The 27129-nt window shown below is 36.9% G+C and overlaps 2 protein-coding genes across 2 annotated transcripts in view; both read right to left on the reverse strand.

The window, feature by feature from the left end:
* LOC135077450 (drebrin-like protein) overlaps window positions 1-27129 on the reverse strand; it is a 229056-nt gene that overhangs the window by 162625 nt on the left and 39302 nt on the right. The window lies entirely within an intron of this gene.
* On the reverse strand, window positions 659-25132 carry LOC135077277 (peptide transporter family 1-like). Its single transcript, XM_063971813.1, has 14 exons — window positions 25074-25132; window positions 21736-21817; window positions 20275-20416; window positions 18497-18583; window positions 17812-18086; window positions 16877-16959; window positions 16236-16409; window positions 15369-15494; window positions 9129-9251; window positions 7857-8176; window positions 4472-4682; window positions 3626-3712; window positions 2377-2526; window positions 659-1183 (listed from the first exon to the last, which is right to left on the reverse strand). The coding sequence occupies exons 1-14, from the start codon at window positions 25122-25124 to the stop codon at window positions 1007-1009; spliced, it is 2088 nt and encodes a 695-aa protein (XP_063827883.1). The 5' UTR covers window positions 25125-25132; the 3' UTR covers window positions 659-1006.

The following is a 27129-nucleotide window of genomic DNA, read 5'->3' on the forward strand; positions in this document are numbered from 1 at the left end:
AACAAATAAAACAAAATTACTTCAGTAACATAGAATGTACTATAAATAATCCACAAAAAGACGACGAAGAGGTTATGACCTCTGTTCATCAAATTAATAAGACTTATTCATATTCAATAAATAGAAATTAATTTCAATTCAATCCGATTTCATCTTCTCTGCGGATTAAATATTAGCTGGAACCGACTTATCTTCGACTTCGAAAACAATTAAAAGTAATTACATTATACTTTTAGTCTTGGATTTTTAATTATTAGCTACAAATTAGCGTAAGAACGCTGAATAAGATCTCAATTCGAAATATTCTTCTTTAAGTTGCTACAGTTTAATATTCCAAAATTTATTTTAATGAGCTGAATATTTTAGGCATGTTTTTGACAGGCTATTAATAAAAGATTTACTCTTTTATATTAATTGCCTTTTATGAATGAATAAAAAAACTTGAACTAAAATTAAGATAAACTAATGTTACACTAACTGGACACCCAGCACTAACTATCCATAAGGAATTTCCCTGATATGGATGAATAGTATAAGTACATACTATAACTTTGTATGCATATTGCATAATATCCAGGGGTAAAAAACAAAAAAATGATTTTTGTGTAAAATCTCATTTTTATTTATTTTATTTTTTCTTATCTTATTGTTTTACTGCTTACCATAATTACAAAAATAACATCAAATCTATTACAAAAATAAATATAACATACCTATATAATTTATTATTTACATAAGGCATATTTAAATTGCATACAAAGTTGTATTTTACCTAGCCAAGCCTAGCAACATTACATATCCGATAACGCAATAAACTTACAAACAACGTGTTATATTTCTACACTTAAGCTGGACATTCATGATCAGGGTTCAAGTTGAACTGGCGTATTAAAAAGCTGACCGTATGTCTGAAACCTTAACTAGAAATTCATTGTACACGGTCAGTTTGGATGTCTGAGGTTAACTGATCAGTTTAACTGACCGTGAATGTCCAGTTTCAATAATACTAATGATCTAAACAGTCTTCAGCTTGCTTGACCTGCAGATACAGAATCTCACTGTTACTCCTGCGTTCCTTCCTTGGCGGCTCGTCTTCGTGCCTGAACTTGTACCCTCGAGACATCCAGTGGAAGACCGATATCGATACGAACATCAGCCCCGTGTAGAAGAAGAATTGGCTGTCCTGGAAGAGAAGTTTCGGTCAGAAAGAGTTGTAACGACGCTAACTGAGAACCGTAATGGTATTTTGAATAGTAGTAAAATTTTGGTCTATTCTCATCTTACTCTGTAAGATATTTTTTTTTTAATCGGAAAACCAACAGCAATACAATACAAATAACGGGACCTTAAATTATCTATCTGCTTAGCCATTTATAGGTAATCGCAAATGGAAGTTAAGATGCAAATAGACCATATGCCATAGCAGACATTTAGTATAGCTTGCCCACCAATAAAAACATAAATACCCACAAATTGAAGGTCAAGATTGTCACAATTAAACTGTCAATGGAAAGTTCATCATCGTCATCATCTCAGCCATAGGAAGTTCACTGCTGAACATAGGCCTCCCCCAATGCTTTCCATGTTATCCTGTTATTAGCGGCCTGCGTCCAGCGCTTTCCTGCTACTTTTATGATGTCGTCGGTCCACCTTGTGGGTGGACGTCCCACGCTGCGTTTTCCGGTACGCGGCCTCCACTCCAGAACCTTGCTGCCCCATCGGCCGTCAGTTCTGCGTACTATGTGCCCTGCCCATTGCCACTTCAGCTTGCTAATCCGTCAGGATGGAATGGAAATGGAAAGTTGCTCAATCACATTGCTGATTTTTCCGCCTTCATGTTATCATTCGCCTTTTTGAATTCAAACTATCTAACTTACTACTTCTGTCGGTCGCATTACCTGTCGATAGCTAGGCAGCAGCCGGGAAATGGCAATGATGATCACGTTGGTTGGAATCCACAGCTGACGTCATATTCATGGTATCAAGTACCTCTCTGGTACGAACTACGAGCCTATACTACTTTTGCCGGTCACATTATCTGTCGGTAGCCAGCCAGCATCCTTGTGACGGCGATGATGATCATATTGCCGACTGCGTTGGTCAGCATCCACACCGCTGACGTCACAGCCTTCATGCCGTCAGGTTCCTCTTTGAAAGCGAACTATCTTACTACTTCTAAAGTCATAAGCGAACTATGAACCTATTACTTCTGCCGTCCACATACCTGTCGGTAGCCAGCCAGCATCCTTGTGACGGCGATGATGATCACATTGCCGACTGCGTTAGTCAGCATCCAAACAGCTGACATCACAGCCTTCGTGTTGTCTGGTGCCTCTTGGAACGCAAACTACGAACTACTTCTGCCGGTCACATTACCTGTCGGTATCCAGCCAGCATCCTTGTGACGGCGATGATGATGACGTTCCCGACGGCGTTGGTCAGCATCCATACAGCTGACATCACAGCCTTCATGCTGTCTGGAGCCTCTTTGAACGCAAATTCGTTGCCCGTTACCGCAAACAACACCTAAAATATTAATTTATGACTTTCTTTAGAGTTCAAGAAATGTATTAAAACATTAGAAGAAGTTAAATGTGATCAAATGATGATATTTAACTTCTTCTAATTTTAATTTCTTGGGACGTAATACGAAAAAGACTCTCTTGTACACAGAAAAAATATTTTGAAAAATATTTCATTGACCAATACAAAGAACACACATGATGGAAGACTCCCCATACAATTTCAGATGTCCTATTTCACCCTCATTTTAGTAAGTATTTTTGCGACAATGTAGCCTATCCTTCGCCAAATTTTCCCTCATCCGAATTAGTATTTTACTACAAATGATAGTCTACCCTAAAAAATATACAGCTATTTTCCCAAACCGCTAAAAATAAATAATAAACAAACTAACAGAGTTTACTTTCGCGTCGGTTATTTTTGGAGGTAAATAAATTAATTCGTTTGGAAAGCTAGAATTTATTTCGCTATTTCATAGTTACTTTCACTGAAAGTTGTTTAATAGCATCTCAGTACGAAGTTTTGAGGGCCGTTTTCTAAACCCTATCGACCGTTTGACCGCCAATCAGACCCAATCAGTCAAGGTTGGGTGGTCCCGGAGGAAACCTAAACTATCTTGGGACCAAATTAACCAAAATAGAGCTAGGAATGCTATTATGCATGCATGTCCCAATTTAAAGAGCATAAATTTTAATATTAACAAGATAAGCCACGATAGCCGAACGGTGAAGGGGTCGGACGGGCCGACTCGAGATCCGAGGAACGCGGAAATTCCAACGCCGCTCGACTATTGTGGTGAGCCCACTCGTAACACAAGCATATTTAGCTTACCACGAGGGGACTATTAATAATTTGTGCAATACAAATTACTAATAATCTAGTTTAAATGAAAAAAAAAATGGTTTATATATAATTCATTGAAATTCAGTACGTTGGCTTTCAAAAAGTATTTTACTCGACGTTAATATAAATCCCTACTACTGTTTTAACATAGGTTTTACCCCAGACATCAGACAACACATCAAGCTGCTCAATATAGAATCTTAAATAAAAGTAATAGACACGATTTTGCGACAATAATGTAGCCGATTATTGTTCTTACCTCAGCTGTAGACATGATCAGGAACTGTGGCAACAGAAAGGCCATAGATATCGAGTTTGCTTCGGTCAGCACTAAAAATGATGATTTCTGTAACAAAGTTTAAATTATTCTTTTATTTTCCTATATTTATAACTATTCAGCATATAAAAATGAACGAATAATTCATAGTAACTACGACGAAGTCTTGCTACGAGATCTACACACATCGTAGCAGCTACGCGATCTACACAAATCGTAGCAGCTACGAAAAGGTCCTAAATCATCTCTCAATCTCATACTGCCACATAATAATATCATTTTCACAATTTATTTATGCCAAGTCGGCAGGTGGCAGTGGCTTTACGACTTTATTGTTATCATGATAATCTCACAATAAATATTAATAGGTAATATGAACATTGAACAGTACACGTATTAAATTGAGATTCAAAGATATGAATTTCCTGACATGTCAGTTATTTCAAGCTAGCCAATATGTTGACTTTTTGTCTAAGTCCACTGTATTTTTCAGGCCAGACAGCGTGATCCCAAATAAACACACACACAGCAGGCCTGTGCACAAAGTTACATGACAGTTGTAATTCCAAAATCTTTGGCTGTGACGCTTTTTCGTACCTTTAAAATTACTTCGCTTTGTGATTGTGAATCGATTTCAAAATAAAAACTGTCACGAATGTCCCTGAGCTATATGAATATTCTTTACCTAATATGTTTGCATACATCACTCACAAGTTCCAATATCCACTAATATACCACGTAATATTTTTCACTGAAAATTGGCTACACTCTCTGAATAACAAGTCAACTCGCGCCAATCATTAATCAACTTCTAAATAAACCACTCACGTATTGACTCCGCCCGTCATCGACCAGTATGGTGTATACCCCACCGCTGAGCATTTCAATCCCACTGTCCACGAAGTCGTTGCCCGCGAATAAGTCATATTTTCCCGAGAAAACCTCCATTTGTGGGGACACTCTCCCACTAATGTGGGACTCTACCATATTCCCTTTGATCAGCGTCACGTTTTGTAGGACCCGGCTTGTTAGGAGAAACCTGCAGAAAAGTATTATGAAAATAATAATAATACGATAGCTCACATTGCAAAAAATAATATAATATAATTCTGGGAAGAAAAATTGTACTCGTATAATAGACTAAGGACTTAAGATATAACCTAGAACCCATTCAGTCGTAATAACTACAATTTGTTTACTTGTGTTTTTCACTTCAAGGCAATTTATTTCTTGGAATTGGAAGCAAATTCTAATAAATATTTTGGCAGAAAATTACCATATTGTTGATAGAGTTGGAATTGTGATGTAATTAAATTACGCTGCTTCAATTTGAAATTCATCAGGACTTTTTCATTCAATTACTAATCCTAATTTTTTTTACAACCAAAACAGTTTTTTATAAGTTAGGTAACTTTTACACTCGTATGTATTATTTATTACAATTTGATTATTTTAAAGGTAAATTTTTCATTATGCATTTAATGAATAGGTACTTATAGGAATTCCCACATTCAATAACCCAATAATAGGTATCGTGTTCCGTGACAATTCTAAAAAGAAAATTAGAGCAGAAAATTGTACAAATTCCGAACGGAATACATGGGTAGAATTTTGTCGAAGAGGATTAAACCAAATCCGATCGGTCGAGCAGCGCCTTTTTGGCACGGCGGCGTTTTCCGCCCCATCGCATCGACGAAGGCTGATGGGCAGTGGCAGTCAAGGTTTGGAAGCTTAGATCAACTTAACCCAGGTACAGTTCAATTGGTTTTTAGTGGGTAGGCCTTGCCCTTCAGGCGAGGAGAGCCCCACATAACTCATTGGCTCCCCCGGGCTGGTGAATATGCAATTTCATGCATTTTCCAGTCGAAAAAAAAAAAGGTACAGTTCAATTCTTAATCTCTCTTAAAGATATCTCTGCGATTTTACGAGAGTTGCTACAGGTTAAGAGAGTAAAACTGCTACAGGTAAACTGGAATTTTTAATTTCGAACTCCTCCTATGTCCTTCTGATTAATTTCGTTGCGGTTTGGACAGTTTAACTTTCCCCCGGGACAAACTTGACCTTCATTGGTTGAGTTTTTATGGCGGTCAAGCTGTGATCCTGGCTACGCAGGAGTTGCAGTGGTGGGAACGAGAGGTGGGAATAGTCCCATAAACTGGAAATCTAACGCCCGTATTCACAAACGATGCTTGCTTAAGTGAAGCAGCAAATCGAACGGACAGTGTTGAATAGAGCTCTGTGATTGGTTCGTGTGTCACCCTGTGCGTCTACGCGCACTATGAGACCTCATAGTAATGTTTGTGAATACGGGAGTGAAACTAAATGCGGTCGCTTTTCATTCGATCTGAGTGCCAGTGCCTGTCAGTTAAGTAGTTTCGTAACCGTTTCAGTTATAAGTGATTGCTTCACGTAACGAAGTATCTATAACGTAATAACCAATTTGAATCTGTTACGTAATGTTAATTTGTCCAGCTGAACTTGGTTTAGGTACCTTAATTTACCACGATAGCTGAACGATGAAGGGGTCGACCTGGCCGACTCGTAATCCGGGGAACACTGTGTGTGGTGAGCTCACTCGTGACACAAGCATATGTTTTCTATGTTTATTATGCATGTATTTACAAAAAAAAGTATTTAATTAAGTATGTTTATATCCGTTGTCTAGTACCCATATTACAAGCTTTGGTTAGTTTGGGGCTAGCGGCGCAGTGTAAAAAGTAAAAAAAAACATCCATATTTAACTCAGTTCGAGGGGCTAACGGTACTATTAGTAGTTTGTGCAATAACAAATGACTAATAACATTAAAAAAAAACTCGTTAGATTAATCTCACCTATGCACAGAAGAAAGTTTCTATTACATCATCAACAGCCCTTTACAGTCCACTGCTGGACTATGAGCCTCCTCCACTATAGTGGAGGGTTTTGCCATAATCTCCACGCTTGGCAGGCGGGTTGGAGATCGCAGTTTAAAAGATTGATGTTTTTCAGAGAGCGCTGCTGCCCATTCTCTGTTTGATGTGTAGTCCCTAAGTCGCCTCTTACGACACCCGCGGGAAGAGTAGGGGTTGGTGACAAATGTATTCTACTCTGCCGTCACCACACGGCTTTACGGATTGCAATCACATTACATTACCATTACAAATTCTACCCTAAATTTACCTCATCCGTTTCTATGTGATGCTGATTGAGATATTTGCGAGAGCTAATTTACTAGGGTTGTTTGACTGGGGTTTTATTATGTATTTAGTAAGTTATCCATATAATAAAATAAGTTTACATAGCCCCACTGACTCGTTAAGTTCCACATTGTCGGAATGGGGCCGTGGCGGCCCTATAAGGCTGGAAATAAGGTCAATTCCTTCGAATGTGCTTGGAACTTTTTTACACCAGGATTTATTTTTTTAATAAGTAAATAAATTAATCGTTTAACACTTAGAGTAGGTACGTTTCGAGCCTCCGAAGATTATGTACACACTTGTTATACAATTGACTCCAAAATTTGACTTGAAAGTGTTCTTCAGATTTCACAATTTCGTTTGTTTGTTTGTTAAAGTTGATTAAATCGCGAAGACCTAGTATTTTTTAAGTTTCGTTTTCTATGCAAATACTTAGTACTAAAGAAATTCTGTAAACCAATTTTCTATGAAATGCGTTTTATAATAAACAAAACATTTAAGCATTGGATACCTAGAAAACTATGTAAGAAGAAGATCAGTATGTTTCATTATTTGTATGAATAACTACCCAACCCACCGCCTACGTTATAATAAAGTCAAGGCCTTCACAAACATAGTTCTAATCAGTTCTCCAAATAATTTATTACAAAATCTACAATAGGTACTAATCTTTACTGAAAAGTATAATACAAGAGGCAGGCATCCTACTAGGTAAACTACAAAAACTTAGGAAAACTACCCAAAGGTAAACTGGTCGAGAATGCTTTAGTGCATTAAGTTCGCCTTATGTACAAATTTATTTTGGCATTAAAGTTTAAATAAATAAAAATAAATAAATCCTACTAGGTGGACCGACGATCTGGTGAAGGTCGCGGGAAGAGCCTGGATGCGGGCAGCGCAGGACCGTTCATTATGGAAAACCTTGGGGCAGGCCTTTGTCCAGCAGTGGACGTCATTTGGCTGGAACGACGACGACGACGATAATACAAGAAGTATGAAACTTACAGATAAAAAAAACTTAACTAAAACAACTTACCGAACCACAGGCAGTCCGGATCTACTTTTATCAACATTGTCCTCAAATCTGTGCACAGAGTCTCCATCCAAAAAGAACGATACAGCTTTACTCTCTTCTAGAAGGAACATCTCCTTCTTAGGCTCTATGCAACTACCTCCCAGTTCTATGCTAATGTATTCTGTGTTGTTTATTTTAATGTCTCGTTTTGTGAATTGAGATAGCGGGGGTAGAGTGTATGTAATGTTGTATGGGACGCTTTGAAGGGAGACGGAGCAATTGTTGCCATTGAAGATCCGTAGTTGGGAGTAGCCTTGGTGGGGAAGGTGGGGGTAAGTGGTCTGCAAAGAAAATAATTTAATTGATAATTTTGGAAATTACGAGGGAAATCATCTATCTATACTTATAATAAATCTGTAGAGAGGTCAATTCTGTACATGAAATATATTTTCAAAATAACTATCAGGGGGTGATTAGTGATCGATACTGATGCCAAAAATGCAATCAGTAAAATTTTTGTCTGTCTGTCTGTCTGTCTGTCCGTCTGTATGTTCCTTATAGAAACAAAAACTACTCGAGGGATTTTAACGAAACTTGGTACAATTATTCTTCATACTCCTGGGCAGGTTATAGTATACTTAGGAATTCCCACGGGAACGGGAATTAGAGGGAAAATCCTTTTGTATGAAAAATCTAAACCGCTTAAATTAGACGCTTGAAATTTGGCATGCAGGTACCTTAGTAAACTTAAAGCTTAGTTACAACAGGATATTGCAAAATTCCCACGGGAACGGGAGTTAGCGGGAAAAAACATTTGTATGAAATAATCTAAACCGCGTAAGATAGATGAAGGGGGTAAAACGGGATCAACGCGTACGAAGTCGCGGGCGGCCGCTAGTATTTCAACTAAAATTGACTATTTTAACAATTAAGGCTGAGTTGCACCAGCTTACATTAACTTTTAAAAACGTCAAAAAACTGTCAAACTCCATACAAAAAGCACTGGTTAATGTTATTGTTACGGTCAAAGTTATTCAAATTGTTTAATTGTTACGGTCAAAGTTTATCTACGAAAAAGTTCACGTATATTTTTTATATTCAGTAACAATAACTTTAGTGAAGTGTATTTTATTTTACTGCAAATACCTACTTTAAAAGTTATTGTTACTGAATATAAAAAATATACGTGAACTTTTTCGTAGATAAAACACCATTCTTAGTATAAGTACCTACCTCTAGGGGATGCTAATTTATTACAGACCAAAACATATGGAATAGTTTACACGTACTTACCCTAAGATATATTTCAACGACGCCAGAAGCAATAAATGCCAAGCCAGCCAACACTCCGCCCAGTGTCAACTTATGGAGGGGATTCTTCAGGATATTTCTTTTTTCTAAGTACGGATAAATATACTGCAACAATAAACGAAATACATAAACAATAAATCGACGTTCTAAAATTAATTGCCTACATAGCTCATAATTCTTTCATATTAATCACACTTTTCGTTCGCGTCCCGTTCACAAACGCGTTATAAATTCTCGATTCTTACCGAAAAAAAATGTTTATTTCAAAATGTATCAATTCTCGATTTGTAACGTTAAACCTAGGAACAGACCATCGATTTTTAGTCGGCCGATAGTTGGACCCGATTCTAATTTGTATGAAGAATCAATCGGTGTAATGTGCGCACTTTAATACTGCCGTCCAATCACTATAATGCCGTTAACCCACAATTGGTCAATTTTGACTTTTGAATACCATCCGAATCAGAAAAAAATGCTTAATCTAGCACTATTATCGAATTTTTTATATCTTGTTTAGTTCCTGAGATAAAAAAAATAAGAAAGCCGCTAACTGCTTCGCCTCTGCAAGATTACATAACTAAAATGCAGTTACATTACATTTCTTAGCTTAAACGCGGTTAAGCGTCTTTAATTGTTATTAGAATAAAAAAATTAAGAAAAATTACAAAGCTTTATTGCCGTTATTTACAATTTCTAGTCAATACAGCCGTCAAGGTACTTTAACGACAATATTGCTAAGCTGCTCTTTGCAAAGCGTTAATAGACTCCTCAAGACTAAAACGCCGTTAAGTAAAATTATTAGACTTAAACGCAACAAAGGTCCAATAACGGCATTATAGCTTTGTATTACATGAATTTATTTATTAAAATTGCACTAGTAAATTCACCATTAAGGCTAACCAAATGTAACAATCTATGTGTTTTTTTACATTTTTACAAGACTTAAATGCCGTTAACCTACATTCCTAAACTATAATGCGGCTATGTTCAAAAAGTTGAATGAAGTGTTCTAAGCGTCGTTGCGTGGGTCGATCACTCAGCTCAGTCAGAGTTACTGATGTGCCGCTGATAACGCTCCCGGAAATATTCCTAGCGTTCTCAACAAAATAAATTTAGTTTTAATTTTATGTTTGTTGTTTATTAATATGTGATGTGCAATGTTTCTATGTTTTATTATCTAAGACTAGTCGTTATAAACAAGGTATGAAACGTGTTAGTGAGATATTGCTGTCTTGTCACTATTTTCGTGGCTAATGCGCACTGCAACTTTAGGACACGGCAGTGCGGTAATTGAGCATCAGTGTGCCTCTGAGTTTTAAATGATAAGAACACGTTGCGTTTTGTTTTCTAATTTTAAAAACTAGTAAAAGAAGCCTGGACGTGTTCGATCATTTTACTTGTTCATTTTGTTTTACATCTTCTATGTTAGACGAAGACATAACGTTCGTTTGTTTCAGGCAAATGTCGTTCAACGGCTGGACAAAGGTCTCCTCAAGGATTTCCACAACGATCGGTCCTGCGCTGCCCGCATCCAGGCACCTCTTCTGACCTTTACCAGATCGTCGATCCATCTAGTAAGGGGGGCCTGCCTGCCCACACTACGTCTTCAGGCTCGTGGTCGCCACTCGAGAATTTTTCTACCCCATCGGCCATATTCAGCTCTGCCACTTGATTTTAGCAATTCTGCGGGTTATGTCGGTCACTTTGGTTTTTCTACGGATCTCCTCATTTCTGATTCGAGCACGCAGGGAAACTATGCTTGGCATAGCACGCTCCATCGCCCTTTGGGTGACCTTGAGCCTTTTTATGAGGCCCATAGTAAGCGACCACATCTCAAATCCGTTTAGTATCACTGGCAACACACACTGGTCACACTTGACTTTTGTCTTAAGACACTGCGGTATTTCGGACGTGAAAATATCGCGAAGCTTCCCGAACGCTGCCCAGCCGAGCTGGATTCGACGATCGACGTCTCTCTCAAAGGTGGACCTACCTAACTGGATGGTTTGTCTCAGGTATACATAATTGTCAACAACTTCGAGTGTAGTCTCCAACTTTCAGAGGAGTGGGTACAACACGGACATTTGACATGATTTTTGTCTTGTCCATGTTCATTTTGAGATCCACTTGTTGCGAGGCTCTACTGAGGCCATCGAGCATTGTGCCTAGATCTGCCACAACTACGATATCGTCTGCAAATCGAAGGTGGGTGATGAACTCGCCTTTGATATTTATGCTGAATCCTCTCCAGCCCAGAAGCTTGAAAACATCTTCCAGGGCGGTGGTAAACAGTTTCGGAGATATTACGTCTTCCTGTCTCACCCCTCGCTGCAACTAGATAGGTTTCGAGACCTAATCCTGGAGACGGACTGACATTATGACGTTTTTATACAAACCTTTTTTGAAGAGGAGTACCACCATACTTCTTTGCAATGCCGTAGGCGTTTTTCCCTTGAGGATGACGGAATCAAACAGCTTCTGAAAAGCCTTGTACCGGCGTTCCGCCTGCTTTCAGAAGCTCAGCTGTGATTACATCATCACTAGGTGCCTTGTTGATTTTTAGCTATTTGAGAACCATTCTAATCTCGTACAGACTAATATACGGGATATATTCGGTAAGTGTCGGGTCAATCTAGCTAGCACGTAATTTCTATAAAAATGTGTCAAATGATCCGTCACATAGGCTATCCACAACTTATTCAGAAGTCGTGAAACAGGCCCTTACTAAGCGATTGTGAAATATGCCCTTAATGTCAAAAAACGAACAAATGGACAGTAACATTATGTAATTACGTGTAAAAAGACATTTTTGTCATTAAAACAACATTTCTCGAAGAAAAAATTAAATTTAGTAAAGGTGTAGTTATATTGAGAATATTACCTACCGTGAAAGTTCCCGAGAATAATATTCTCGACAATACTGTAAATACAGTGTATTGTTTAATATACACTTATATGTCGACTTAATTTGATACTATTTTACTTAAGAATTGTAGTTTATTTCCATTTGATAAACATGATTCTCACCATTCTCACTAACTAGGTGATTATTATAAGCAGCGTGAAGTTAATTTATTAGGTAAAGCTTGCCGCGTTGTATATTATTATTGAATTAAATAAATAGATCTCAATTTTTATTAACTACAAAATATTATAGTTGTAGCCTACTGAAACAGTCAAAATAATATAAATATATTGCGGCATTGGTAATAAAGTGTCGTCACTTATTATTTTTATTATTGTGAAACTGCTAAGTTTGAGAACTTTCAATAGTTGGTTTTAATTGCTCTCAAATAATGAAAATTTTATTTTGTGTTGTCTTTTATGAGTATCTACTTTTTTAAAGTGGTAAATTTAAGAAATTATTATAATAAAACGTATGATTGATATCAACGAATGCTAAAAATAGTAAAGACTTGATTTTTTTTAAATAAATATAAATTTTCAACACTAAAACAGGTGTTGTTATTTTTGACATAAATGCAATTTTCTTTATTTCCTGAACTACTAAGTAGCTAGTACTTAGCTTAAATGCCGTTATGGTGAAAGGTTTTGTTCTTAACTGCATTTTAGTCTTGTAATCAAAACGAATCAAACAGGCATACCAATAGTTTCGTAATTTATGTGTTAATACTAGACTTAAATGACGTTAGCTAACATTAGCTGCATTTAAGGCAAGTATTTTCACGTTAAAAATAATAGTTTTACCGAGCTAAAACGTCGTTAAACTATTTAACGGCATTAAAGTTTAGTATAAATATTAGTTAGAAACTCCTTTTACAAATGTATCAAAGTTATTCAAGATCCAAAACTTAAACGCCGTTAAGGTAGCCATACCGGCGTTTTAGTTGTGTATTTTTTGAGATATTATTTCAATAATACTGAGTTAAAATGTATAAATTAAAATATTTCAAAATCTATAATATGTAGCGTCGTGAGAGTTTGTGTCAATTGTAGCTCTTAAAAATACCTTTAAAATGATATATTTAAATTACAAATTACTCTTTTACTTTTGAAACAGCGAATTTTTTTTAATTCTCGATCTTTAAACTCGTTTTTCTCCGAAAGTGGTTTTTGCACTTAACGGCGTTATAGTGATCGGACGGCAGAATACATCTCAATACTGATTAACAACCCGACCAACTAAAAGTCGGTGATCTGCGCCTAGGTTAATATAAAAGTGAAAATAGTTTCAGATTGTTGGTAAAAGGTTTTTTGCCTATCGTCGGAAGAAAACATGGTGTGTAATAGATACACTGTTTGCGTAGTGGAATAAAAACACTGTGGGAAACCCTCGTGGAAACTTGACTGGTCAGAAACATCAACACGAGGGTTTTTTGAGCAAAAATTCAATAGTGTATGACTAAGATTTATCACGAACTGAATTTGACAATAGAAGAATAATGAATATAGTACAAATATCTAAATTACCATCTTCATTATTTATTTAAATAGACATATACTTTTATCACAAAAAAAATGAAGTGGTATTTTTAAAGAAAAATATAGAGCCATGGTACAGATAATAATAAAAACATGCAATCTAATGAATAATCCCGGCTAATCTTCAGTAGTAAAATGAATAATTATATAACTTTTTATTTTATTATAAATAAGCAATCGCCATATCATAGAGGATTTGTTTTTTCACGAGCAATGGCCGTACGTAACCCTCTAAGCAGCTTACAGCATAACGTACTGAAATAACAAACGCAGGATTACCTATTGTTCTATGTGGTACACGTGAATTCCAGAGCCTATACAACCAATATCGGTGATTTCGATTTTATCTGTCTCGTTCTCTCACTATGGGTTATGATAATGAGTGAGTGAAGTAGAGTCGAAAATACGTTTCTTGATGAAATGTCCGAAATTATTCATTAGGATTGTCTATAGGGACTGTCTTTAGTCGGCCGTTTGGTGTAGTGGTTCAGAACGGACTACTATGCCGAGAGGTCCCGGGTTCGATTCCCGGCCGGGCAGAAATTGAAATGATGAATTTTAATTTCTGTGACGGGTCTGGGTGTTACTATGTATAATATGTATGTATTTAAAAAAAAAAGTATATAAGTAGTATATCCGTTAAGCTAGCACCCATAACACAAGCATATTAATTGCTTACTTTGGGGCTAGATGGCGCTGTGTGAGATTGTCCAAAGATTTATTATTTATTATAGGTACCTATGTAGGCTCGGTTTTCACGAAGAGTCCCTTTGTCATAAACTATATCATTAATCCGCTTACTAATTACAATTACAGTTCGATTTTATCAAGTTATTTTAAAAATAATTACTCGTTAGTTGCCATCATTAAAATACTCTCGTGAATCCAAATTAATTTTCGAGGTATAATTTTGCCCCACTCTCCTCCTGCGAGCTTCCCGTGTTATTATTAACAGAAAATTACTCATTTATTAATATCAATAAGTCGTTATTACGGGCTGATTGATTGCTTCTAGTATTGACCAAATTAATACATTATGACGGTTAACGTTCGCGAATGAGGAAATGTAGGTTGATATTACGAGTATATCATAAGGGCCTTTATTTATTCGTTAATCGTGCTCTTATTCTATCTAACACGATATAATATTGTAACCTCTAATAGGTACTCGCATTGAAACAGTCAACTACTAGTCGGCCGTTTGGTGTAGTCACGTAGTGGTTCGAAACGGACTACTATTCCGGAGGTTGCGGGTTCTATTTCCGCACAGTACAAACATTTGTGTGCATGAACATATTTGTTTGTATTGGACTGGGTGTTTTCTATGTATAATTATGTATGTATTTCCAAAAAAAAAGTATTTAAGTATGTTTATATCTGTTGTCTAGTACCCATAGTACAAGCTTTGCTTAGTTTGGGACTAGAAGCGCAGTGTAAAATGACCAAGGATATTTATTTATTATTATTTATTTATTATTGTTTAACCTATTTTACAAGACTATTGTTCTGTGTAAATTAACTTCTCTTTTGGTTGAAAAGAACGTACCAACGACGCAAACAGAGTAATGCCCGTTTTCACCATCAATCCCTAATTTTTAGGTGACCCATTTGAAAAAAAATCCTGTTATCTGTTACCATAGGGGTCACTTAGAAATTAGGGATTGATGGTGAAAACGGGCATAACTTTCCGAAGTCATGCAGTCTGCTGCATAAGATGATTATTTATACCGCCCAAATAACTGAATAATCAGTTTTTTTTATTTTATAACTGTCACGTACCTTTTGCGCCAAAGGGATGAGTATCAGTATGCCGATAGGGTTGAGCACTTGCATCTGGTCTGGCTTGATCGTTATGTACCCGAGGCGGCCGTCCATCTTAGCAGCCTGCAGCGTCCACCGCGAGCCCTAGAATAACAGCTAATTACAACCTGCGGAACCATAAAATGTGGTGGCCGTTTATATTTACCTAAAGGTAAATGTGGTAAATATCACATTTTACTTGCACAAATTACCTTAAATACAGCAGTCGACTGTCATCCGTCATCATCATTTCAGCCACAGGACAATAGGCCATAAACATAGGCCTCCCCCAATGACTTCCACATCGTACGGAGCGGTCTGAATCCCTTGCCTTCCTGCTACCTTTATGAGTTCGTCAGTCCACCTTGTGGGTGGATGTCTAACGCTGAATTTTCCGGTACGTGGGCTCCACTCCGGGTTAGTAGTAGTTTCGCACGAAATTCGTTCGCACGAATGTGCGTAACGTCCCCTTTCAATAAAAAAATAAAATTTAGTAAGCGTTTCGCCCGGATTTATTAAAAGTATTAAAATCGCGTGCGCGTGCGACTCCTTCAAGAACTAGCAATCTCATACTACTAGTTCTCGGTAGAATCGATTCGCACGAGATTTTAATACATCCGTGCGAACCGACTACTAAAAAAATATTTTAATTAAAACAGGACGTTACGCACATTCGTGCGAACAAATTTCGTGCGAAACTACTACTAACCTCCACTCCACCTTGCTGTCCCATCGGCAGTCAGTTCTGCGTACTATGTGCCCTGCCCATTGCCACTTCAGCTTGCGGATTAACATAATCCGCTTGGACTGTTATTGGTTAAAAATTAGTTACCTTTAATAACTCACCATTTGGTCCAGCAAAGCCCAGAACACTGGCAACACCGAGAACAGCGTGAGAATAGACAACGTCTTCTTGATGTCCTTGATGAACCGCTTGTCATATTTGTGCTCTGTGGTGTCTAGCCAATGACTACCCTTCTCTCTCTTGCTGCTTCCGATCAGAGTGTTCCTGATACCGAGCTGAAACGAATAACTAAGCGTTCGATTAGAAAGAAAGAAAAGATTCGTTTATTACAGGAAGTGAAAGAAAAGAAAGATACATTGTTAGATTAATCCTCTTTTTTTTGTGATGGCAAATCTCTAACTTATTCATTTCTGCTAATGTCGAGTATAGTATATTAATTAAGCCGGTATTGATGTAAATTTTAGTATTATAATACGAGTTTATCAGTTTTATTGGCTTCCAATTCTTCTACATCTCTGGAGATGTCTTCCCTTTATAATCAAGAAACGAAATCAAATCGAGCGAATCGATTACATGACAACGTCGACATCGAATTTAACAGTCATTGAAACAAATACGTTTACACCCTCTACAACCCTCTACAAAATCTGCACCCTTTGCTTTTGCAAGCTATCCTGTGTCTAAAATAAACTTGACATAGTGTGAGAGCAATCTAAACGCAAATATTATGAAAATAACTTACGGCCACACAGCTCGTAAAATCCAATACGACGTTTCCCTCAGGCTTTTTCAGCACGTATCGACTTTTGGCACTCACGAAAATTACTGTAAGCGAGAGCAAACGTACATTTCCCAATTGAAATGCTACGTGAAAAGTTTTTCTCGTATTTTTTACTTCAGTAACTTACTAATTTTAAACTAAAAAATTCTTGTATTTTACAAAAACTTCAAAAAAGTAAGCTTAAATTGCATCATTACTTAAATCATTACAGAATTTAATTACAACTAAGGCTGAGTTGCACAATCTTAACTTTGACCGTAACAAACGGTCTTGTTGTACAAACATAAAGTCTTCGCCGAGAGTTGATAAAAAAATTAAATATCAGAGGTTCTAAACTCATTATAAATTGCGGCCCGCTAATTATTTTTGTCGATTATAATGAAAAAGTTGGTAGATTATCATTATTATCTCTTTTAAATTTACGGGAATTATTCCGGTTAGGGCATACGTGCGGATACGGATCAAACACGTGGCGTCCATGTGTTGGATAAAAAGTATTTCATTATGATCAAGTGGCTTATAGTGTATCCCAATGTTGGGCAAAGCCCTACCCACTGTCATACCATTCATTTCGGTCTTATGTAAAATAAATCTATTCCGTTGTTTCACACATTGCGGCCCGCCGCCGGGGCGCTTGACAACATCTGCGTGGCTCGTACCATGGTACTCAGTGCGCGTTGTGACAAACGACGCCCGCCATACAGAATGCGATAATTAAGCGACAGTCGCTATTGCAAGACATTTCATAATATTTATCAACTCTCGGCGAACAGACTTTAGTTTGACAGATTTTTGACGTTTGTCAAAGTTAAAGTAAGATGGTGCAACTTAGCCTAAGATGTCCGATCAAATCCGTTTACCAAAAAAGATTGTTGGAGTATAAAAATAAATCTTACCAACAGACACCAGAACAATCAACCCCGGAGCACCAAACGCCAAGGAATAACAGTCTTTCTCCCCAAAACAGTGGACTTCTGACCTCAATATAGGTGATATGGTCTTCGCTATCAAGCTGCCCATACACAAATTGAAGTATAGTATACTGAAGTACATGGCCAGGTGGTTCTCTTGTTCTGGCAGTTTGAACTGGTCACCTCCGAAGGCAGTGACGCAGGGTTTTATGCCCCCAGTGCCAACTGTGATCATGAAAAGACCTAGCAGGGTGCACAGTCTGAAAGAAGATATAAGTCTTATTAGTAGTGGCACTACGTCAAATAACTCATGACTTTCAAAGGTTCCATACGCCCGTATTCACAATGAGGTCTCACGCATGGACGAAAAAGATGACACACGAACCAATCACAGAGCTCTATTCGCTTAAGGAAGCAATGTTTGTGAATACGGGCGATAGCATCTTGCTAGGCTGTTTGAACTAGCAACTTAACGTATACTCTATAATGTCATTAAATTCATTGACCTGTAATGACCTAACCAAACTGGGAACATTTACCCAAATAAATCAATCGATATGAGTGTCCTATACGGGATTCGAACTGAGCTAAACTTGGTTGCCGATAGACGATTACCGAGTAACAATGAAAAAATAAATCTGAAAGATTTATTAAAATAAATAGTTCTAACCTTGCAGGCAGTCCCAGCTGGGGTATGGCGGTGATAGCAACAAGGGCATTGCCTGCCGCGTATACGAACATCATGTATAAAATTGTCCTGAAACCAATAAGGTAGAGTTACCGACTAAATCACAAATCGTATAGGTATAACCTAAATGAAAAATCGAACAGTAAGGCTGAGTTGCATCACCTTACTTTGACCGTAACTATAACGATAACCGGCGTTTTTTGTATGGAGTTTAGACAGATTTTTGACGTTTATCAATGTTAAAGTAAAGATAGTTCGCTTTGCGAATGCGGCTTGGACGAAGGCTCTGCTGACCACATATTTTTTAACTGTCCCAGGGTAGGCGCGTCGTTATACGACTCCCTACCTCAAGACTTTCCCCGTCCTTGCAATCTTAAATCAATCCTCGGTCTTGTTCACTCCCCTATTTTAGACATTCTATCAAAATTCATCCTAATTAATAAAATAAAACTCTAACCTACTCTAACAAATGTTCACGTCTACCCCTCTCCACTAACTCTATTTTATTTCCCTTCCTCCCTCCTACTACCCACTTACTTGTTGTCTGTTCTCGTGTCTTTTTTTTATGATTTTATTATGTATATTACTAACTGTGTTGTCTTATTTGTGCCGTTGTGTTTGTCTGTTTTAGGTGTGCACGCTAGACTATACCTAATAGCACTCAACCCCAAGGTTTATAACTTCATATACCGTGTAATGGCTATGCTCACGTGACATTGGCAAACGTGGAAACACAGTAGCCATAGAGGAGAAGAAGAAGAAGAAGAAGATTGTGCAACCCAGCCTAAAATGTTATTACTCCTGTAGTTTATTCCCACGTTGGAACTTTGAAACCTTAATAATATGGCAAAAGTTCCAAAAGGTTCTAGAATGTTCTGAGGACTAGTAATTAACCTTGAAAACTTTGACTCATAATAATAGTTTCAAACTTTGTACAACTGAGTTGGTCTCTTACACTGAACTTATCCATTAGATGAAACACGTCAAATGAAAACAAACTTTATAATAACAAAACAAAAGTGGTATTCGTTAGGCACATAGCAGTTTTTTAGAATAGTCAAATATTGTTGCGTAAAAATGTACAGTCATAAATCCATGTGATTGCTATCGGTGTTAGTCAGGAAGAAATATAGCATTTTTCAGAAGCGAATATTTTTTGTTATATCCAACGGAGTTATAACTCAGTGTCCAATAAATTATTTCAGTTGCAAGTTGTATAGTTTCAAAACATAAGATAGATAATGGAAAGACAAAAATAACAGATTATACAGGATGTCCAAAATGAGCACGTCACACTAATATACCTGAGGTAGGTAAGCCTAGACGTATCAAACAAGTCTATTAAAGTCCATTTAAAAACAGACAATCTAACTTTCTCAAAACTCATGAAACTTTTCTAAGGACATAAATTAGGCTTGTTCGATGTCTCTTAGGTCCAACTACCTCGTCCATTGTCAATGTGATGTTCTATTTTTGGGACATCCTTCTTATTTTTACTTTGGATGCTTATAAAAATACATAAAATGGCACGCTATAACAGCTAATTAACTTCTAATTATGGTAGCAATGACAAACCCACCACCAAATATTAGGGTTAAAAACTTTTTTTTGGGTTAGTAGTCGTTTCGCACGAACGTGCGTAACGTCCCCTTTTTTATAATAATATGCACATTCGTGCGAACGAATTTCGTGCGAAACAACTACTAACCCTTTTTTTAACCAACCCGTGTGTTAACAAAACATTCTCATAACTCAAATACCTGTATTTTCCCAAATAGTTGTCGGCCACAATCCCGCCCACGAAAGGAAAAACGTACACTAATGTACTGAAAATATGATACGTTTCTGTAGCTCCATCGTCTGAGTAACCAAGCTTGCTGCGTAGGTACAATGTGAGGAAAGCTGAAAATTAATTTAAAAAACTATAGTTCGCTCGAAAATGGGCAATGTTAAAAGTCGACTCTATAAACCCAAACATAAGGTCTGCATTTGGAATACCAGTCATCTCCGTTTGGATACCTTAAGATTGCAATAGTCATAGTAGTGAGTAGTTTAGCAATCGACTCTATGGTCCCAAAACTACATTTGTATTTTTGTACTACGAGCAAAATGCTGTTTTGTCAAGGTGTGGACACAATATTATAGAGACTGACAAAACCAAATAAGATGAATCTTGAACTAAAATAACGAAGAATGAAAAGTATTGTGTTTAACAATACTGCTTCTGAAGTAGAGCCAAGTGAAACGAGAGCCAAAACTAAGCTGATAATGCAAACTTTTATTATGATGTACTTGTAGCTGCTAGTGCAAACCTTATGCCAAATCAGATATTATTATATCTTCAATAGCATTTAAAACATTTCCTCCTGATCTGCAGTTTAGCAAAAACATCCCAAACTTACGAAGCAAGACTCCTTAAATAACGTACCAAGAAATAAAATTCTATTGCAACTGCATTTATAAAACAAAACCATCTAAAGGAGATGGCTTCTAGCGATAGAGCTCCTAAATTGTGTTGCTCCACATACGATAGCTTTAAAATTGTTTACTTTGTATGGTGTAATAAAAAGACTCGAATACAAAATACACATGAATAACCCGAACAACGATATTATTTTTCGAAAACGGTATAGCTTCAAAGAATTCGCTGTTGTTTTCCTTGATTAAGTCGGTGTGGCGGAAAAATAACCAACCGCTCCGAAAGATAAGGGTGAACGCAATGTGAAAGCAACCCTGTGCTATGGGAATATGTACCTTTATGTTACATTTTTGATACAACGTTCCAGTTCATTTTGCATGATTACACACAAGGTACTTAATTTGATTCTAAAGTTTATCAGTGGCTTTAAAAAATGTTGTAGATACGGCTTATGAAACAACGCGCACGCTCAAAATTTTGTTAAATTTTCTGAATTATTCTGAACCTTTATTATTATTTAATTTTACATTCAACTAATGAAAAGGAATGTTAGATTATTCTACAGAGCTATAATCGACATAGACCGAGACACTAGACACAACAGAAATGTTGTTCGAGACTCAACGGTGAGCCGCGTAGCGCCCAATGTGAAAAATCTTGAAAATTTCCCATCATAATAAAAGCTTTCTCTTGTTGACCATTTTTACGCAGTGTGGAACCTTTCTTACTTTGTAACTAACTACATAAACGGTTCATTACACTTTACAAGTTGAAAACTTTCAACTGTTTTCCGACAACTTACCTCGCATGCCCGAGTACGAGAACCTTTCACAAAACTCCGCCAATATTATGAAGGCGACTATAGTCGGGAACCGATCCTTGCGCTGAAACAAAGGCCCGATTAAAGGAAGAAGCACACTTATCAACCCGGAAACGGATCGTAGCCATATCAACTCGAGGCGGTCAGTGTTATTTAATGAAACTCTGTGTTGCAACGCACACTTATAGCTGGGTCTCCAGCGCGTGTTTTGTCCTACACAATCAACAATTTTTGCAGGAAATTTTGTTGAATGTTGACATGTTTTGATTGTGTAGAGCAAAACACGCGCTGGAGACCGCGGCAAAAGGCGATACGGGGTTGATCCCTTTCCGAGTTGATAAGAGTGCTATGAGCTTTATACTGAAGGCTAATTGAAACTTTAATGAACTGTCAGCTATCGCGAAAAGTTAATTGGAAATCTGTAATAAGTCCGTAAGAATTCGTGCATCGATGCGCAGTAATTTGTGGAACAGGTTGGGAGTCATTTAATTATTTCGGCACTGTATAATTAGGTACAATAATCCATGGAAAGGAAGACTTGTGAAGATGTTATTGGCTATTATTAATCAAACATATTTTTCAAATTTTACAATCATTTCAGCCACATAACGTCCACTGCTGAACATAGGCCTCCCCCAAATGACTTCCACATTGCACGGTTGGTAGCGGCCTGCATCCAGCGCCTTTCTGCTACTTTTATCAGGTCGTCGGTCCACCTTGTGGATGGACTTCACACGCTGCGTTTTCGGGTACGTGGCCTCCACTCCAGAACCTTGCTGCTCCTGAAGTGCTCCAACAGCGACTTTAGTAGGTACGTTTACGGATCTCCTCATTTCTGATTCGATCTCGTGAAGAAACACCGAGCATAGCCCTTTCCATAGCACGCTGTGCAACTTTGTTTATTACCTACTAGCTGACCCCGCGAACTCTGTTCCGCCTTAAAGGCAATAAATAAATAAGCCATCGCAATTTTTCCTTATTTGCTCACCGTTTAGACCTACCCTGGACTACGACAAACATTTTAAAACTAAAATAAAATCAGCTCAATCGGCCCAGCCGTTCTCGAGTTTTAATCAGACTAACGAACAACAATTCATTTTTATTTATATAGATTTCAACTAAGTACTTAAGACGCAATAGCCGATTATGTATCGTTCGTCCGTAGTTATACGGTAAACAAGTAGGTATAACTTATACCTACTTGTTTAGGCTGTAATACAAATATTATAAAGCAAACAGAAGTTGCGATTGTTATGTCAACAACATGCCTGTATCATTATTTAATTTCATTCACACTAGTTTTCTTTAGACTTATGTAAGACTAAGTAACAATTGCAATCATCACAATTATTGAAATACAAAGTAATTATTACTTTGTGATTATTTTGTAGAGAAGTTGATAGAACCTTTATAAGCTGTATTTTCTGTGTAGATATAGGTAATATGCTATTAACTTTTTGTCACAGAAAAGTACAAGCTTTACTTAGTTTGGGACTAGAGGCGCAGTGTAAAAATGTCCAAGGATATTTAAATACTTATGTAAGTAAAGTACCTACATAAGATCAGGGTTTATACTCGAATGTAGGTGAGGGCGTAGTAATCGTGATTAATTGATTTGTTTACATGATTGTCGGCCTAATGGTGTCGCCTTTAGATTTAGATATAAATGGCGTAAGTACTACGCCTCTATTGGAAGTCGTGAGTCCATCAATAACAACTTATTAAGAAGTAGATAATACTGTAACGTGCGTTCGCCTTCTCATATTGCAATCGATACCCTCCAGTACCGAATATTTTGTCTGGTTAGTGGCTTTGATAGCAATTTTTTTATCAAACGTTTCCAATTTGTGTATGTACATAAACTGGCACAGTGTGCAATCCAATCTCGCCGTAAAAACCATCCTTGGACTTCAACGAACATTTAAAATAAAAGAACTGGTAAAATTAGTCCAGTCGTTGTTGAGTTATGCGCTTACCAACACATTTTGCGATTCGTTTTTAAATTATGGATTATGAGACTAAATATTTTAAGAGACTAATTAGGTAGGTAAGTATATTGCATGTAAACAGTTCTTTATTTTTTCTTCGTAATCAAATAAATTACATCTACAAAAGCCAAAAGAGCAAATAAATAAGTCTAATTATCTATATTGAAAAGCGATTGACAGGCGTAAAGGAAAATAATCAATCATTGCGTCTTGTTTGGTCATTATTTGTTTAGGTTCTTGATGGACCACGAGCAAATAGCGAGATAATAATACAGCGATTTATGTGTTTACGTCAGTCTATGAAGCTCTACTACGAGCCTGATTTCAATAAATTCGTCTATACTTATCTTTCTCACTCGTATTTATTGCTGAGATGAGTGAAAGAGAACGGATTCAGTCGAAGTTTTCACGAAAACATGTTCAGAGTGGTAGAGCTGCTAGACTAATAATGACTTATTTTTATTTTTTGGAAAAAGAACGATTGATGTCCACGAATTACGGAATTGTTTGCCTGATGGCGAGGGCGCAGATAATGTAATTTAAAGGTAAGTCGTACTTAAACCAATAAACACAGAAATAAAGAACTGCCAGTTGTTGGTTCACTTTTGTTCTGTTGTTTCATTTGGGTAAGGAAACACGTAGTTCAAATAATTCGATTTCAATTTCATAAATCCAGTATTTTTCAGTAACTTGTAAAGTACGTTGATACTATGGGCTGCAAAGATCTAACCATAATTTTAATTTTTTCCAATAATAGGTGCTAAACGAATAACTTTTCGCTCTAACTTTTTTGAATTTAGACTGATGGGTATTACGACCAAGATTGTTAATGGAGGCAAGGGTTTAAGTTCGCAAAGCAAAGCTAAATGATTTCGCTTATGTAGGTACTTACTTGCCCAAGAGAGATTGCAAGATATTGCAACTACATGAACTACGCAATGATATACTTAATCGTAAACTCTCGAAAAAACAAAAACAAAATGACTCCAAGTTAAGTGAGCGAGCTAGAATCAGCTAATGCCCAGTAGATACCTGTGAGTCTAGAAAAAGTGCACAGTAAAATCGCAAACCAGTCGAAAAATGGTCGAAAGGCCTTTTTTGTATGGAGTTTTGACGGATTCGATTTTCGATTCGATCAAAAAGTGAAACTTGTCTACGGTGGCTGTTCTCACCTAAGCATTAATTTATTTAGTTAAAATTATTATAATGTTTCAAAATATCAGTTTTTATGACACGTCTTAAAGGTTAGGTACTTCTTGATCTTGTAACAGTGTAAACAACAAATGTTTTGTTGTTACTAACAATGTAAACAAAACACAACAAAGTACACACCGGTTTCTTCCCACCGTCCTCGATCACCACAGTCTTGCGTTTCTCGCTCATTCTCACAGAATCACTGCAACTAATAAGTTAATACTACAACAGAGTCTCCTTTTATCATTTCCTAAGAACTGTTTGGTTTTCGTCACGCGAGGTAGCACCCTGCCTTCGCAGTCACCCTTCGGTGCAAATAGACGAGAATAAACACGGTATCTTTGTACGTCGTTGATAATTTCCTCAGGTTTAACACTAGTAGTGTCGTTTGGAAGTTCTTGCGTTACTACCTATTCACCAGATGTGCCTACCGCTTGTTCCCAACGAGTCACACTGGTACTAATCACAAGCATTAAATACTTTAGTATCAAGATAAAAGAGCTTTCATTATAAAGAAACAATGTACATAAAAAATCAAAATAATGAAGTAGGTATCTTTAGCTAGAAACTATAGACCTACCTATGTGCATCAGTCGACGTCCTGACTGGCTGAAATGATGATGATGAAAAAGCAATTGAAATCTATCTACTTTAAAGTACGAACAAAGTCATACAATATGACAAAACTTGTTCTTCTTCCTGTCCTCTGTCCAACATACTTAATGTCAGTACCCTGAGCACGAATAACTCCCTTAATCGTATAGTGTGTCTACGCGACGCTGTCTTGTTTTTTATGTAAAAATGATTATTAAACTATAACGAGAACTATTTTTATTCGTGCTCTGGGTACCACTACTAAAGGCATAATGTTACACATTGGTAAATAGGGAAAGCTGCCAGAAACCTAATGCTTGTTGTACTGCTAGCTTTTTTACGTAAAGACAAAACAATTATTACTATGTATGAGTATCTTCCGTGTTTTATTTTAGGCTATGCAACGTTTAAACAATCAAACGTAACATTCCACTTCATAATATTAGTTCATAAGTTTGCGTAACACTTACCTTATCTGTATGAAAATAAATTAACCAAACAATAATGCGACTATTTTTACTTACATTACTAAAGTGTATGAATTACTACTACAGTTACGTGAAAAAAAGGTTCACTGACATGAGTTAGGTAGGTAAGTACTCAATAACTCATAATAATTTATTGTTTCAATGACCTTACGTGACATTCATTAAACTAAGTATTTAATTTATCTTTGCGATCCATATTAATCAACGGAGGGGATCGATCTTACTTACTCGAAATCTAAATTACTTAATTAAATTATTGAAAGGTCTTAGGTACTAATATAATTTTTAAATCATAAAAATACTTACAATATTCACCTTCGCCTACTTACAAATTCCACGTGTACGCTCAAAAGCTTTAAGGCTTGGTATTTCTGCTAAAGTAGGTATTTCGCGCTGTCAAAATCTGCGCGCGCAATACTTCGCCGAAGACAGCGCGCCAAAGAGCTCTCGCGGCTACACAGTATAGAAATACGCAGTTTAGAAATACGCAGTTGGTTAGGTTAGGTTGACTTCCTTCCGTTCAAGCGTCACACTCACAGCACTTTCTAATACAAATCATATCCAAGTGATACAAATTAAAACAACTTTCAAAATTTTTGGGAATATATTTTAGAATCGAATAAATATAGAATATAACTGCCAAAGTAAACACGGTTCAAAGAGGCGTGGCGTCACCCGACCTTCCGGAAGTTCCGCGCCGGCTAAAAGAATTTCAAGATTACGTCACCCGACCTATCGGTAGATCCTCGGGAGCTTGAGCGATTGGAAAAACATTTTATGATCAGTTACTCGTAGTAGCGATTATTTAGAGCTTGGATAATAAATTATAGTTGTTGCAATTCACAAAGCTTTGCATGTGGTTAATTACATTAATCAGTACACGCATCAATTTTGTTCAGTCTTTTTGTTTATTAATAAATAAAAATATCATACTAAAATTGCATACATATTTGTTTGTATTGGTCTGGGTGTTTTCTTTCCATAATTTATGTATAACGTATGTACGGGGCTCTGTATCGAAAATCACTATGAGCAATGAGCATCACACACTGTTACCTGGAGTGCATTACCGCAGCAAAATTTTTATAAATGTTGTGCTTTAGAGAGTCGAG

Source organism: Ostrinia nubilalis, chromosome 13, assembly GCF_963855985.1.
Source record: "Ostrinia nubilalis chromosome 13, ilOstNubi1.1, whole genome shotgun sequence".
Classification (NCBI taxonomy): Eukaryota; Metazoa; Arthropoda; class Insecta; order Lepidoptera; family Crambidae; genus Ostrinia; species Ostrinia nubilalis.